This window comes from Truncatella angustata, assembly GCF_020726525.1.
Source record: "Truncatella angustata strain MPI-SDFR-AT-0073 chromosome Unknown BKA67scaffold_7, whole genome shotgun sequence".
In the NCBI taxonomy this organism is placed as follows: domain Eukaryota; kingdom Fungi; phylum Ascomycota; class Sordariomycetes; order Amphisphaeriales; family Sporocadaceae; genus Truncatella; species Truncatella angustata.
The window spans coordinates 878,375-893,109 of NW_025763387.1; the positions used below are offsets into that span (position 1 = coordinate 878,375).

The 14,735-nt window shown below is 48.2% G+C and overlaps 5 protein-coding genes across 5 annotated transcripts; 3 read left to right on the forward strand and 2 right to left on the reverse strand.

Moving 5' to 3' along the window:
- Positions 1 to 2,221: 2,221 nt before the first annotated feature.
- Positions 2,222 to 3,095, reverse strand: BKA67DRAFT_661467 (uncharacterized protein; the record flags this gene model as incomplete). Its single annotated transcript, XM_046107814.1, has 3 exons — positions 2,222 to 2,629; positions 2,686 to 2,843; positions 2,906 to 3,095. 3 exons carry the CDS (start codon positions 3,093 to 3,095, stop codon positions 2,222 to 2,224), a joined length of 756 nt encoding a protein of 251 aa, XP_045955007.1.
- Positions 3,096 to 3,200: 105 nt separating this feature from the next.
- BKA67DRAFT_574999 (putative Phosphotyrosyl phosphate activator protein) lies at positions 3,201 to 4,923 on the forward strand. Its single transcript, XM_046103468.1, has one exon. It carries the CDS (start codon positions 3,595 to 3,597, stop codon positions 4,873 to 4,875), a length of 1,281 nt encoding a protein of 426 aa, XP_045955008.1. The 5' UTR covers positions 3,201 to 3,594; the 3' UTR covers positions 4,876 to 4,923.
- A 354-nt stretch (positions 4,924 to 5,277) lies between these two features.
- BKA67DRAFT_609028 (uncharacterized protein) lies at positions 5,278 to 8,719 on the forward strand. The gene is made up of 3 exons (XM_046105376.1): positions 5,278 to 6,519; positions 6,573 to 6,624; positions 6,685 to 8,719. The coding sequence occupies exons 1-3, from the start codon at positions 5,341 to 5,343 to the stop codon at positions 8,610 to 8,612; spliced, it is 3,159 nt and encodes a 1,052-aa protein (XP_045955009.1). The 5' UTR covers positions 5,278 to 5,340; the 3' UTR covers positions 8,613 to 8,719.
- A 1,208-nt stretch (positions 8,720 to 9,927) lies between these two features.
- BKA67DRAFT_365483 (uncharacterized protein) lies at positions 9,928 to 12,354 on the forward strand. The gene is made up of 3 exons (XM_046096451.1): positions 9,928 to 11,286; positions 11,353 to 11,669; positions 11,721 to 12,354. Exons 1-3 carry the CDS (start codon positions 10,109 to 10,111, stop codon positions 12,221 to 12,223), a joined length of 1,998 nt encoding a protein of 665 aa, XP_045955010.1. The 5' UTR covers positions 9,928 to 10,108; the 3' UTR covers positions 12,224 to 12,354.
- Positions 12,310 to 13,424, reverse strand: BKA67DRAFT_575006 (uncharacterized protein). The gene has a single exon (XM_046103469.1). It carries the CDS (start codon positions 12,982 to 12,984, stop codon positions 12,436 to 12,438), a length of 549 nt encoding a protein of 182 aa, XP_045955011.1. The 5' UTR covers positions 12,985 to 13,424; the 3' UTR covers positions 12,310 to 12,435.
- Between the last annotated feature and the right edge of the window lie 1,311 nt (positions 13,425 to 14,735).

Here is a 14,735-nt window from a genome sequence, read left to right on the forward strand (position 1 = left end):
GATCTTGCAGATGCTGGCACGTAGTACAGCGCCCTTTGTCGATCCGTCGAATCCGCTGAAGATAGCTCGGTTGTGACGATACAGACGCTGTGGGTTAGCGGGGTTCAGTATTCGGAGACGAATGAAGCGAGCTGAGCGACCGTCTCCACGCACTGCTTGCAGGACCACGTGTAATTTACAGACTTGTCTCTGGGGAGGGATTGAATGCAATTCGTGTGAAAGCCGACTACTATATCCTGTATTAGTCGCCTCTGATTTGCATACGAATAATGTTTCTAGTGGCCAACAGGAAGTGCCGACAGACAGAAATGTCTAAGCCATCCGGTACCATGTGGTTGCTCGTGCAGGAGAATGAACTTACATGACTGGTCGAGCTCTTTATGTGTGAGCGCCAAGAATGTGATATCTTGTCAGCTTAGCTAGACAATGAAGACAATGCGTAATGTTGCGTGTTCTAAGCTGCAGAACAAAGACAGTCCATCAACCAGAGAATTGAGCTAGTGTCTTGAGAGACTTGAACGAGACGATGATGATGATTTTGATGACGTTGATGATGATGATGATGATGCAGAAAAGGGTATATCGCCGTCTTAATGTCCCAAAAATGGCTGTGTAGACGAAAGAGGGCCGCGAAAATCGGTGTTGAGATTCGAGGAACGAAGTATATTTGTTGCGATGGATAGCTGAGTGAAGTTGATAGAATTTGCCAAGATCTTATGATCTATGTATTAAGATATAATAGGGAAAAGAAGTGCTATCAAAGCTGAGGGATGAATGCCAAGGATTGTTGTTGAGCAGACAGAGAATGCAGGCTGGAAGAGGTTAAAAGAAAGAATTAGGCAGAAAAGGTAATTGCGAGAACTACCGGAGCTCTGCTTCGCTGCTTGCGCACACGCGAAAAATAAAATAAAGTTGAGATGGGTCTACAGGACTAACGAGAGAAGCGGGAGTCTCACGATATACGGCACGGCTCGAGCATCTTTATTATCACCAGCTCATGAGGCCGAAGGAGCAGTTAGGTTTACCCGTTCGCGAAACTCCATATTTGCCTCTTGCCGCCATCCGTGCTGGAGTGGCAGCTTGGTGGAGCATTCCAAGTATATGGTCTCGAAATATTGATATGCTCCCCCATCTTTGCCTGCGTTGATACAAACTTGTCGAGGATTATCGTCAGTAGCGTCGGTCTCATCTTGCGCCGCCAGCAGGGATTCTACAGGCGAGATTGTCCACGAAAGAGGTTGGTGCATGGCTTGTCGTCTCAAGTTGCGGGTTTCTCAAAAGGATCCGTCAAAGAATCTTTCGCCAAGGCCGCTCGGTTTCGCACATGGGCTCCTTGAGCCTCCTGGAGACCCACTTTCTCAGGACACCTATTCCGCATAAATCCTGTAGTGTTTGAACCCACCGTTGTCAGAACGAATAGGCGTTCTGGATTGTTGTTTCTGGAACGAAATAGTCCCCAGTTAGGATCACACATATTCCACGGATTTTGAGCTGATTCTAGTTGTATTTCCCGGCACCCTTGCGCAATACCCGCCAATCTACCAGTGAATGTTCTTGCCTGGCTCCTCGGCTATACAGCACTGGGCTTGTCTAACCCAAATCATGGGTGTGCCGCAAACCCTTGGAGAACTAAGAATAGTCTTACCCATGGATCCAAATTGTCTTCGTTGTGATCAGTCAAACTGTGCAGTAGAAGACGGCTGATCTGACCATGCCAGTAAGGCGCTGATGTCTCGTTTACTTCCGAGGTCGAGCTTGATACGATGGTGGAGATGAAACAGCGCCTTACCCATATTGGTAAACTCAAACGTAGGGTCGTGGCAGAACCCCTTCAGGCTTACCATGACCGCTCAAGTGCATCGAAGATGTTCACCGTAGCCACTATACCCCCTTTTGTCGAATCATAATCCTCGAGCCGTCCATGATAGGCCCAGCTCAGCGAAACGTCATGTATCGGCGTACCAGATCGTCGCTCGTATGCATGGAAGGCATCCATTAAATTTCTTCGACGCACTGAAGCGCTATCACCGATCGATGAGTCTCGAGCCGCGCGCGAAACACTCGATCTTCCGACTTCTTCCTACACGGTTTGTTTGAACTCATTCCTGCTGACTCCAAACCGCATTTGTTCTGCTGAACCCACTCGACGGCAGTGTTTCCGATGTTCCGCATAACATAGTAAGATTCCGGAAGTTCAGAATAAACAGAGCAGGCTGTAAAGCTACTTCCAGTACAAATCGGCAGCAATTTGGGTTTCCATCGTGGATCGTGTGAATTTTCTAAGATCCGCGCCAGTGTGAACCTCGTCGTTCATGTCAATATCGTCGTTGGACTGAGGTGGCCGGCAGCATTGACCTCTTGCGGACTCCAGAGCATCTTTCCACTCCTTCAAGGTGAACTCGCCTTCGCTCTCGGTAAGAACGAGGTCATCGTACGAGGTGAAGGCAAAGGCATGAAGAGACCGCGATAGCTCGATCTCCCGCGCCGAAGGGTTTACGACAATCTTGTTAGCCCCTTCGTCCATTACAAAGGCAAGAACAGCAGATGTCAACGTTGCTGTCAACGGAATTGTAGCAGATAGAAGCGCCAGTATGGCAGTCTGTATCAATGCTGGTAGAATGGACAAGTTCTATAGGCATAATCAGCATAAGATGGGCCAAGAAGATTTGGAAGGGAGTGGCTGACCGTGCTCGATTGTGCAACTTTGGTGTTCACATATTCGTTTTCCGGGGCCACTGTCACCTGCAAAGTGATCTGTATGAGTGTCCGAGGGAAATTGCTGATCAAAATGATCTGGCGAAGTGTAGACTGCAGCAGAGATTCGAGATGTCGTTCCCTGGTTCCTAAATCAAAAATTGAGATCAGCTCTGGGCAGACACAAAATTGAGTCATACCATGATCGTACCTCCAACCCCTGCAGCCGGTCGTACGACGACGTCGACAACAGCTTCTTCGGGCAATTCATCCCTTCTTTGGACCTCTATGGGCCCATTCACGGCGCCAATAACGGTATAGCCAGCGTAAGAGAACGTTGCAGAGCCGTCTGCACTTTTGAGGTGCGACAGTATCGCTGCAGGTTCGTGAGTTGCGGACATCTCGGAAGATACTACAAGGATTTCAGATTGGTGTTGCTGTGAATAGACTCTGAAGGCAGCTTTGTTAGGCAAAAGTTTGTGGTCCACTGATTGAGCATTTGATTTGATAGATCGATTTTACCAGTCTAGCCTCACCATGCCAAAAATGCAGGTAGGTGCGTTTGCCCCTCACTTAGCGCGTTTTCTGCCGTTTGGGTTCGGGTTCGGGTTCGCGGTTCGGTCTCCTTGCAGACACGCCGGCCAGTGCGTGACGTTCCAGTCACGCTTCCCAGCATCCAGTCCATCGCGGGGCAATTTCCATTCCAGTCTTTTATGTACTGTTCTGCTAATAATCCACTGCAAGCCTATTTTGATCCTTCAAGTACCATACCAGAAATCTTTGAGCAGGCTCACTAACCTTAGCTTGTGTAGCCAGCAAAAAGAAAGAGAGTAAAAAATCAACTCTCGGCTCAGCTTGACACCGCACAGCCATCAACATCATCAAATCAAACCAGACATCATGGCGGAACCGCGGGCGTCCATATCACCACCGTCTACCATCCCTAATCTCAAGGACAAATTGCCCAAGCTGGAACCCAGGCGCCGGAGAGCTCCGCCATCTAACCCGGTGGCTGTTCCAGACACTCCGCCGTTGCCATCACCTCCCGAACCCTCTTCGCTTGCATACAAAGTCCCGTCAAGGAGAATTCTCTCTGTACAAGACCACGCGTTATTCTTGGCGTCACCTGCTTACAACCTCATCTTGGCCTTCATCTTTGGCCTCTCAGACGCTGTCGAAGACACTCCTATATCGTCCGTTAGGGATCATGATCTGAGTGACCCTGTCAAAGCCATTCTGGAAGTTCTGGATGAGGCGCAATCTTTAGTCCAAGACACACCACCTGATGATACCGGTGGCTCCAGATTTGGAAACAAGCTCTTCCGGTCGTTCCTCGACAAGACCCAGTCGGCTAGTGCTTCGTGGCATCAGAAACTTGGTGTCACTGCACAGGATGCCATCGCCGAGGTCGAGACGTATCTGTTGCAGTCTTTTGGCAACCGCGCGCGCATTGATTATGGATCAGGCCATGAACTTAACTTTATGATCTGGCTGCTGTGTTTGTATCAGTTGCAGATACTTAAGGTTTCCGATTTCAAAGCGATCGTCCTTAAGGTCTTTGTCCGTTACTTGACATTGATGCGCACAATCCAGTCAACATACTATCTTGAACCAGCTGGCTCACACGGTGTTTGGGGGCTTGATGACTACCAGTTCCTGCCATTTCTATTTGGTGCAAGCCAACTACTCCACCATTCCTTCATTACGCCGCTGGCAATACATCAGCAGCTGACCCTGGAAGAGTTTGGTCACGACTTCATGTACCTTGGTCAGGTCGACTTCGTCAACGCCACGAAAACCGTTAAAGGCCTACGATGGCATAGTCCTATGCTGGACGACATATCATCGGCCAAGAACTGGGAAAAGATTGAGGGTGGAATGAGGAAAATGTTTGTAGCTGAGGTGTTACGAAAACTTCCCGTTATGCAACATTTTCTCTTTGGTTCACTCGTTCCGGCTACAGACGGGATGAGTACAGAAGAAGAAGCCGGTGTATCACGAGAAGAAGACGAGACGGAGGGCGGCGCCATCATGGTCGAACATAATGGTGTTAAGCATCTTCATCAGCTAAACTCATGGGGAGATTGTTGTGGAATCAAGGTGCCGAGCAGTATTGCCGCAGCTCAAGAAATGAAGAAGCGAGGTGGAGGAGAGACCTTCCGCAGGATCCCCTTTGATTAGGTAACACCATTCATTAGGTCTAGTAATCAAAAGACAAATAAACCAGAAGTATGTCATTCTTTATTGGCCGTATCACCAAGCAGAACTATGAACTTTGAACACTGCACCACCGCCGTACCAAGGGGAGTAGTTTTGGCACCATCTCGAGGTTAAGCTCGCTACCATCGAATATTTGCCATAGGATTCGAGAACTCGTCACGCGTCCTTGCAGCCAAGAATCCACAAAAGTGTTGGCCGTCGGAAAACTCACACATGGTGTCCGCAAGTCTCAGTGGGTTCTCCCCCATTCAACGTCGCCAACTAGGCCGCATTAGCGGGGTCGCCGTCCAACCCCACGGTCCGCTTCGGAACGTGGAGTATTAGTCGGCTACAGACCCGACAGCGTATATTAAGCATGTTTCTTCTCGTTTTCTGTGCTGGCTGTCTTTCGGCAACAAGAATCTGGGCTGGAGTTCTATTTCAAACATGTCTGCAGTAAAAACACATCCAGTGGTCCGGCCAGACTGGAATAATCTCGATATTCTTCACAAAAACACCCTACCCCCTCGTGCGAACTTTTATGTATACAACTCAGCTAAAGATGCATTAACGTATGACATCACAAAGTCACGGACACACTGCCTTTCGGGGAAGTGGAAGTTCAGCCATTCCAAGAACCCATTCGAAGCCCCTGAGGGTTTTGAAGACCCTACATTCGATACAACACAATGGGACGATTTGGCCGTACCAAGTATGTGGCAGCTTAATGGCTATGGCAAGGGCCCGCACTACACGAACGTCAACTTTCCCATTCCTGTGGACCCACCAAACGTGCCATTAGATGACAACGAGACGGGTTCATATGTGACAAAATTCACGGTGCCTCAAAATCTACAGACTTCTCAACTTAGACTAAGATTTGAGGGTGTTGATTCGGCTTTCCACGTCTGGGTCAATGGGCAGGAGGTCGGTTATCACCAAGGCTCTAGGAACCCATCCGAATACGACATCACCAAAGTGGTGGAGACGGATGGCGAGAATACACTTGCTGTAAGAGTCTACCAATTTTGCGATGCAACCTACATCGAAGACCAGGATCAGTGGAGAATGAGCGGCATTTATCGTGACATCTATCTGTTGGGCTTCCCGGCCGAATCAAGAGTGGAAGATCTTTTCGTACAGACCAAACTTGATAGCCAATACGTCGACGCTGACCTTAAGGTTCGAGTGGATGTTACTGGATCAGGCAATCTCAAAGTCGAACTTTTTGATCCTTCAAAGAGCACGTCTATTGCATCTGAGACGAAGTCTACGTCAGGAGGCTCTATTGATTTCTCATTCCCAATTAAAAACCCCTCCAAATGGACAGCAGAAACGCCGACATTGTATCATCTTTTGGTCACATTGGATAACAATGCTTTCGTCGCTCACCGCATTGGTTTCAAACAGGTCGAAATGAAGGATGGCCTCATCAAAGTGAACGGCAAACGTATCGTACTGAAGGGAGCAAATCGACATGAGCACCACCCGAAATTCGGGCGCGCTGTCCCCTACGAGTTCATGAAGAACGATCTCTTGCTAATGAAGACTCATAACATCAATGCTATTCGGACGTCACACCAGCCGAGTGATGTGCGTCTATATGACCTCGCTGATGAACTTGGGGTCCGTACCGTATTGAACACATACTATTATACACAACAGCTAACTTGTTGCAGTTTTGGGTTATGGACGAAGCCGATCTTGAATGCCACGGTTTTGAATCTATAGGTAAAATCAAGCTCTCAATATGGTATATATCATAGTCCAAGGAGTACTAACATGTTCTAGCTGATGCTGCTCTCAGCCCCGATGAGAGGGCTCTTCCCTTTCGAGAGCGTCAACTTTTGACACGAAAGAATGCCGCTGAGTGGACAACGAACAATCCAGCCTGGGAGAAAGCCTATGTCGATCGTGCTCAACACTTGGTTCGGCGCGACCAACTTCATGCTTGCGTCACTTTTTGGTCGCTTGGGAATGAAGCATTCTTCGGCCGAAACTTCAAGGCCATGTACAATTGGATCAAATCGTATGATGACAGCAGGCCTATCCACTATGAGGCTGACATCTACGCGGAAACTATGGATATGTTTTCAAGAATGTATCCTCCAATCGAAGAAATTGTCATGTTTGCTCAAGATGAGAGCAAGACAAAACCACTCGTTCTCTGCGAGTATATTCATGCCATGGGCAATGGACCGGGTAACATCAAGGAATACGTTGATGTCTTCTACAAGTATCCAAAACTTCAAGGTGGATTTGTGTGGGAGTGGGCAAATCATGGACTCCTGAAAAAAGACGAGAACACAGGGCATGAGTTTTATGCTTACGGTGGTGATTTTGGGGACATACCAAACGACAGCAACTTCGTGATGGACGGTGTTTTGTTTTCGGACCATACCCCAACACCTGGACTCATCGAATACAAGAAGGCTATCGAGCCGATAAAGGTAGTTTCGCACACGGCCCGGTCAGCGACTATCGTAAACCGATACGACTTCATCACGTTGGATCATGTGGAGTGCACGTACCTCATCCTTGATGGTGGCAAGCCAACCGCGCAGTCTGGGTTTCTCGAGCTGCCATCAGGCATTGAGCCTGGAGATACTGTTGAGCTCACCCTTCCAGAAATAAATGGCAAACTGTCCGGAGAGGGTATCGTGCAACTACTTTTTCGCCATGGAAGTGAAACACGATCGTTACCAAAAGGGTTCGAGTTGGCTTTCGAAGAGATTCCTATCACGACTGCCCCATATCCCGTAGCCCTTCAGCCAGCTTCCTCCGATAAGCTCGAGGTCACCGAAACACGAGCCCTTATCACAGTTAAATCCGCAAACACTACATGGACGTTTTCACCAATTGATGGCAAGCTCCGTTCACTCATAAAGAATTCCGCCCCCTTCTTGGCAGCCAGCCCAGATCTGACCTTCTGGCGAGCACCGACCGACAACGACCTGGGGTTGGGAGTATCTGACGGTAAAGACTGGAAACAGCAGCTACTGCATCTCGGGAAGACTTACACCCGCGGTAGCTCCTGGAGCAGCTCCAATAATGAGTCGGAATTCACCGTGAAAGTACAGCAGGAGTTCCGCCCACCGGTGCTATCATGGTCAATCGATCTGGACATCGCGTACACCTTTCACGCGTCAGGAGCGCTGGCCGTTCATGTAAAGGGTCATCCTCGCGGCCTGAACCTCCCAAAGACATTACCGCGCATCGGATTCACCATGGAGTTGCCCAGCGAGTGGGCAGGAGATAAGGATAAGCCAGCATCTGTCACTTGGTATGGGCGTGGACCCGGTGAGAGCTATTGCGACAAGAAACTGTCCCAACGTCTGGGTGTGTATAGTGTTGCTGAAGTGTCAGAGCTATGGACGGAGTATGAATATCCCCAAGAGGGTGGCAACAGGACCGACACCCGGTGGGTCAAGTTTACTCACTCCGGGGGCGAGTTTCTTACGGCGCAGTTTGTCGACTTAGAGAGCTTCGGGAGTGAAAAGAGCAGGAAGTTGTTCGACTTCAATGTGTCACATTACAGGGTGAAGGATGTTGACGAGTCAAAGCACCCGTATGAGCTGGAGGAGAAGAGGACGGATAACGTGGTGTTGAGACTTGACGCTGAGCATCACGGCCTCGGCAGTGGTTCGTGCGGTCCAAAGACCCGGGACGAGTATGCGCTTGTGAACAAAGATTTCGAGTTCGAGGTCTTACTAGAGTAGTGGCATAAGCAACTTGTATGCGGCAGACAGAACCTCTGACAATCGACTCGTACCAGATTTCGGAGGCTTTTACCAAGGTAGATGCAATACGAAAGTCAGAATGGGTTTACCCAGACTATTGAGCCCCTGTTAATCACTGTAGCCAACGGCGTGGTCGCATAAACTCTAATCTTAGGTATATCTAAGCTGGCCGACCACCTTAAATCCTTTTCTAAATGTGGTTTTGTGCCACACCTTCAAATCCGTGGCGTCTTCATTCCTGCTGAAACATGGAGGATTGTTACCTTACTATCTATTCTATGTGAACAACTCAAATTCCGGGGGTTACCTAACGTTTAGCGTGCAAAGTACTCATTGACGTTTTCGTGTAAAAGACGGGTCCTTACGGCCGTGATACACATGGTTAATTGTTAAATAAACCAACCATATGTGGCTTTGAAGCAATTCAGCGGGCCAGAGTCCGCCGCCGACAGGATTGCTGACTCGAGTCTATGGCGTTAAGAATATCTACACAGGTCACATTCGGATCTACACGGCATATGCCATCACGAATGGCCGCTTGTACGACTTAGGCGCTGCAACGTTTTCGGGCGTAGTAATCCTCTGTGACAGAACTGGTGGTGTATAGGACGGTCAAGCTCAGGGAGGGAATGCTCCCATTCATCACTGCGGGCACAGGACTGGTGTGGATGCTTTCGCAACGCGAATGGTATAGAACTCTATGATCGCAAAAATGCGCTTTGTTGTCTTGTTAGAGTTCTTGGGCTTCGGAAGAGTTACATTTGGTAGCACATAGGCATCAAGCGTTTAATTGTGATGCCATGTTCACGCAAGGTTTTGCACTTTCAGTTGGCCTATCAAACTCAGTCCATCGTGCGACTTGGAGTAAATGCATAAAAGTCCGAGGTGACGCGACCACTCACACCCTCTTCTGCCAACCCCGGATCAGCAGGCAACCTATCGCCACTGAAGCCGGGCACAAACACAAAGTCTCCCTGTCGACGCCACTGTAGTGAGCTGAGCGCCATCATTGGACGGTTGCTTACAGGTCCACGCAGCAATGTATGTAGTCGGCAAGTGGAAGCCCTATCGAGAGCTATTCCTAGCTGGCAGTCATTGCCCCGCTTCTTCATGTCAGCTCTCGAGGTAGCATATGGATAAGCGTTGCTACAGAGCCTCACGCAATCACAAGTTGCTTGGAAAATGCAAGTTTTCTGTTTTCGTCACGCAGCTTTTTATGCTTATCGTCTACCTCACCGGGTTTTCTAGAGTGGATTGTCTCGATGAGGACTGCACGACTTCGTAGTAGTCATCCTTTATAAGATCTATGAGGGATAGACCCCCTCCTCCCGCCGCTACAGGTCCCGCAGCACTGCAAGTAGCTCATGTCCGAAAGAAGTCTTCCAGCCTTATGGGCTTCTGTATAGTCGCTGCCCTAGGCAAATCTCGAGAACCGAATCCACAGTGATCCGTGCATTTCGGCGGAGTATAGCATCATGGTCACATTTACGCAATCGATACCACATCGAACACGGATATCAAAATCACATCATGACCCTCACGCTCGTCGATCTATCAAAGGGGAAGCGTTCGCACGCAAAGTACCAGAAGAGAGGTTGCAGATAGATCTGGTCGATCTTGATGATTTGCGCGATCCCATCAAGATAGGTACACGAGAGACATCGCGGTTGCATCACGTCGCGGCTTTCCTGAAGCGACGCTATGGCGATGACCAAGATGAAGAGCCGATATTGGAGGATGCGCAGATAATCTTCTACTGGATGGACAAGTGTCTTTTAGGAGATGAGATTCCGGGCGGAATATCTAGACTGCACTACCGTGCGCTCGACCAAAATGCAGAGGACGATGACGATACCGATGCTGCCCTGAAGTTTATTTGGAGCACAAATATAGATTTTGATGCAGATCAACTTGTCAAAATTCAGTGTGCTCTTGGAAAAGGAGGGACTATCGGGAGCTTGAGGAGCGCTTTTGCTTCTGTTCTGGAGATTGAGGATGCGAACAGAATTGTGATCTCTGCGCGGGGCGGCTTGCGACCAGGCCTACTCCAAGGGAACAACTGGCAGGTCAACAAAATCAAAGCTTGGCTTTGCCGCAAGATATGGATAGACATAGCACCACCCAAAAACTATATCGTCCTAAGGGGGGTGAACGAAGAGTATATCTACCACCCACCTCTTATGGGCCATTACCACTCCACTGACTTTCGCACACTTCGGGATTGGCTTTTGTCGCGGATCATCACGAATGTGCACTGTCGTGCATCGAGTCGCCTCAAGGTGGATACAGACGATGTTACAATGGTCTGCAAAGGCAGGATCTTGACCAAGCGTGGACGTATCAGCTCTGGCCAGGTCGTCGACTTTGAACTCACACGAGAAGTGGCAGATAAATTCATCGCGGAAGAGGCGTGGCTGGTACCGGAAACCGAGAATTGTGCAGTATGCAGCGACGACAAGAGGGTTTCAGAGATACCAAGGCACGTCACCAGGTCATGCGAACACAAGTCAAATACTTGCAAGGACTGTGTCGGTCAATGGATTACCTCGAGTATGGAGACTCTTGCGTGGGACCGATTGAAGTGTCCAGAATGCCCACAACTTTTGCAGTTCGATGATGTCAGGGCTTTTGCCAGCCCGGACGTATTCGTCAGGTGAGTCTTGTGTTCGGTTTAGATCATTAGATTAACATACGAAACGTAATGCTAACATTGGAGTAGGTATGATACATTAGCAATGAAGGCCGCTGTCGCAAACATTCGTGATTTCAAGTGGTGTCTGAACCCACGTTGCGACTCTGGGCAAATAGTCCGATTCGGTTGTGAGAAACTCAAATGTCATAGCTGTAAAGCACTGTCATGCGCTCAACACAATCTGCCATGGCATAAGGGAGAGACTTGTGAGGAGTTCGATAAACGTAATCGAAAGCAGAGGAAGGGCGAAAGAGCCTCGGAGAAAAAGGTCAAGGACATCACAAAGCCTTGTCCACAATGCCAGAAAGACGTATATAAGTTCTCAGGCTGCGATCATATCACCTGTAAGTGGCCAAGACCAAACCTCGATACCATGTTACTCATGATATAAAAAGGTGTTTGTGGGCATGAATGGTGCTATATCTGCCTCGAGACATATTACCGCGATAGGAGCAGCTTCCTTCAATGTAAGCACAAGCAGGACTGCAAGTACTTTGAGAACCCACCGAACTACGAAGGGGGTCGTGCTTTCATGCCATTTTTGAACCACATGCGGGAACAACGCAACAATCAGGATTGGCAATTTGCACCTCCGCCTCCTCCACGTCCACAACCACCTGGCCTTGACGAGTGGCGACGACGACCTATACCGGCGAATGCCAATCCGTTTCAACCTCAGCCAAGACCAGCACAACCGCCAGCTAACGAGGACGAGCATGCTCGAACTCAGGCCTGGATCGATACAAACCCTTTACAGTTTCTCATGGAAGATTTCTTAGAGCCAGGCAACAACGTGCAGCTTCATATCAATCATGTGAGGCGAGGAGCCTTCGATCATGGATTCCTGGGAGCCGCTGCCCTGTTTACGATGGAACAATTGGTGCAAAGGACGAGGTGATGAAGTTTACGACATCATGACTATTGCATAGTTTTCTTTGCTTTTCATACAAGGTGACTGAAAGATGGGTTAGGGCAACCTTGGCATTCGTACTATATCATTGTGTTTATTTCTCTTGTAAACTACAAATCATAATTATTCGCATGACGCTTAGAAGCTGTAAAACGAATAAGGGTTTTCTACGGGTTTGAAACCACGAAGTTGGCGCGACTTCAGTTTTGAGGATGCTCAAAGCTCTCCCCCAACTGCGTTCCGTTCACAATCAGAGGCTCACAAGGAGCCATAACAAACAAACATCTTGTTGTCTTCCTTGGGTCCGGATTCCTCCACGCATGGTTTGTGCCTCTCTGCACGACAGTATCGCCCGGCTTTAGCATCCTTTTCTCTCCAGAATCCAAGATGAGCTCCAGCTCACCAGAAATGACCACACCGAAGTCGATGGTGTGAGTTCGGTGCATGATAGCTGGCAAACCAGGGAGGAAGTCGACGAAACGCATGGTGGTCGCGCCAGGACGTGAGATGCCCTCAACCGGAGGCAGATCTGCCATTGCCTTGAGGTCCTCGCCGTTGTTCATTTGCGCAGGCGTTTGGGTCGATACGAAAACGTCGTGAACAACCGCGCCAGGCTTTGGAGTAGATGGGACTTCTTCGGTGAAAGCATTGCTGAAGATAGATCTACCTTGAGCGTCGTGATCGGTGATGAACCGCTTAGGTTGTCCCAATCCTAGGGTGTCCAGTTTGTCCTGTTCGTAGCTATTCATCCTGGACAGGGTGATCTATCGACTTTTGAAACTGCGTATTTCCAATCTAGCCGAGTGTCTTGCAAAGTATCAAAATAAATGTCCCTTTGGTGACGAAGGTACCGATGGGAATAGTAAACGTTCTATTCTGTAAGCATCAGAGTAGACAATGGTTAAATGCACAGTTGCGTATATCGCATGACAAGTTAAATGAAAAGTGACAACAGCGATATTTATACTATGTGAAACAATACAAGATACAACGGAGCTAATCAAGACCAAAATACTAGATGGTTGACCCCATTTGCTCATGCAGTCAGCATTTAGACAGGAAATTGGATTGTTACTCCAAAATAGACGTGACCATGTCTTGCGATGTATATCGCTAATAGATTGCGGCACCGAAGATTGTGGCTTGTTTGGGCAGATCGATTTGATGAAGGAGGTTTAGTGCGGTTTTGCTTTGTAATTCGGCCTTTCGCGATTTGTGCAACGGGGAGGCTGACAAGATATATGGGATCACAAGCTTTTATTTGTCAACTACCAGGTTCCACCTTTACAAATTACAGTTGCGGACTTCCGAATGTTAAGGAAGAACAACACAATAATAGAAACCGCAACTTCCGCAACATCCACGTAAACAAATTAAACGTACCTGGTACATTTACTTGAGATACTCCCGTCAGTTCGTACCGTTTACTAACAGTTTGCGGAAAGCTTTTGTTTCAGATTTATATCCTGCCATAAGATCTTGCCCCGGTGCTACAATAGTTAAGATAAATGTACGAGTGGTCAACTCTTTACTCTTGGTATTTCACTCTAGCTCGATCAAATATGTCCTTAGATTTTAATTGACAAGACCATTATACATTTCATTGTCCTAGGTAGCTGTTGACAGAACATTGAAGAGATTGCCGTCGTCAGCGTTGAGCCCCAAGGAACTGCCGCCACTGGCGGCAACTTTTGCTAACAGGGCAGATGGCTGTGGCTGAAACGATAGACTCCTATGAATTATTCAACTGCTTAATATTCGTTTTATACCCTTCTTTACTCATGCAATAGTATCCCTCGTAAACCAACTATTTAATGGACGAAATATCTGCCAGCGGCTCTACTATACTTTGATAAATCTGGTAAATAGTCACAGCAGTACCGATTCGAGCTTAGATTGTACGATCACTACAATGAAATCCTACACACGTAAGTTCGCTTGACAAGTACAGCTTCTGAAGCTGATTAGTGTATATGAAAGAATATAGTAGGTACTCAACCCACCAGACCTAACCGCAATTGGCTTAGCCAGGAAAGATCTCACTACCCGTGTTGAGAAGGAACACCATTAACGATACATGTTCTTTGCTGGTTGAAGCCGCGATACAGCTTGGGTGAAGCTCAAGTTCTTGAAAGCTTCAGTGCAGAAACAGGGATGCATTGTAGGTTGCCGAACAAGCACACCGACAGAGCTTTGCATTAATCGGCACTTGGTTAGTCTCACCACTCTTGGTTTTTGCATTGATTAGTCTCACCACTCTTGGTTTTTGCATTGATGGACGAACGTGATTTCTATGTCGAACTCACAATGCGCCCAGATTTTGAGAACGTAACCTCAGCCAGGTCTTGGGACAATGTTCATGGATGCCCATTTGCTGCCGCCAAGGTTGGGACCATGAGACACAAAAGCCTCAAGAGTAACAAGTTCAGTAGTAATTGGTTCGAGAACGAAGGAGGAGTCCGACGCGCTCACCAATTAAATCTGGGTCGTCACTACGTGC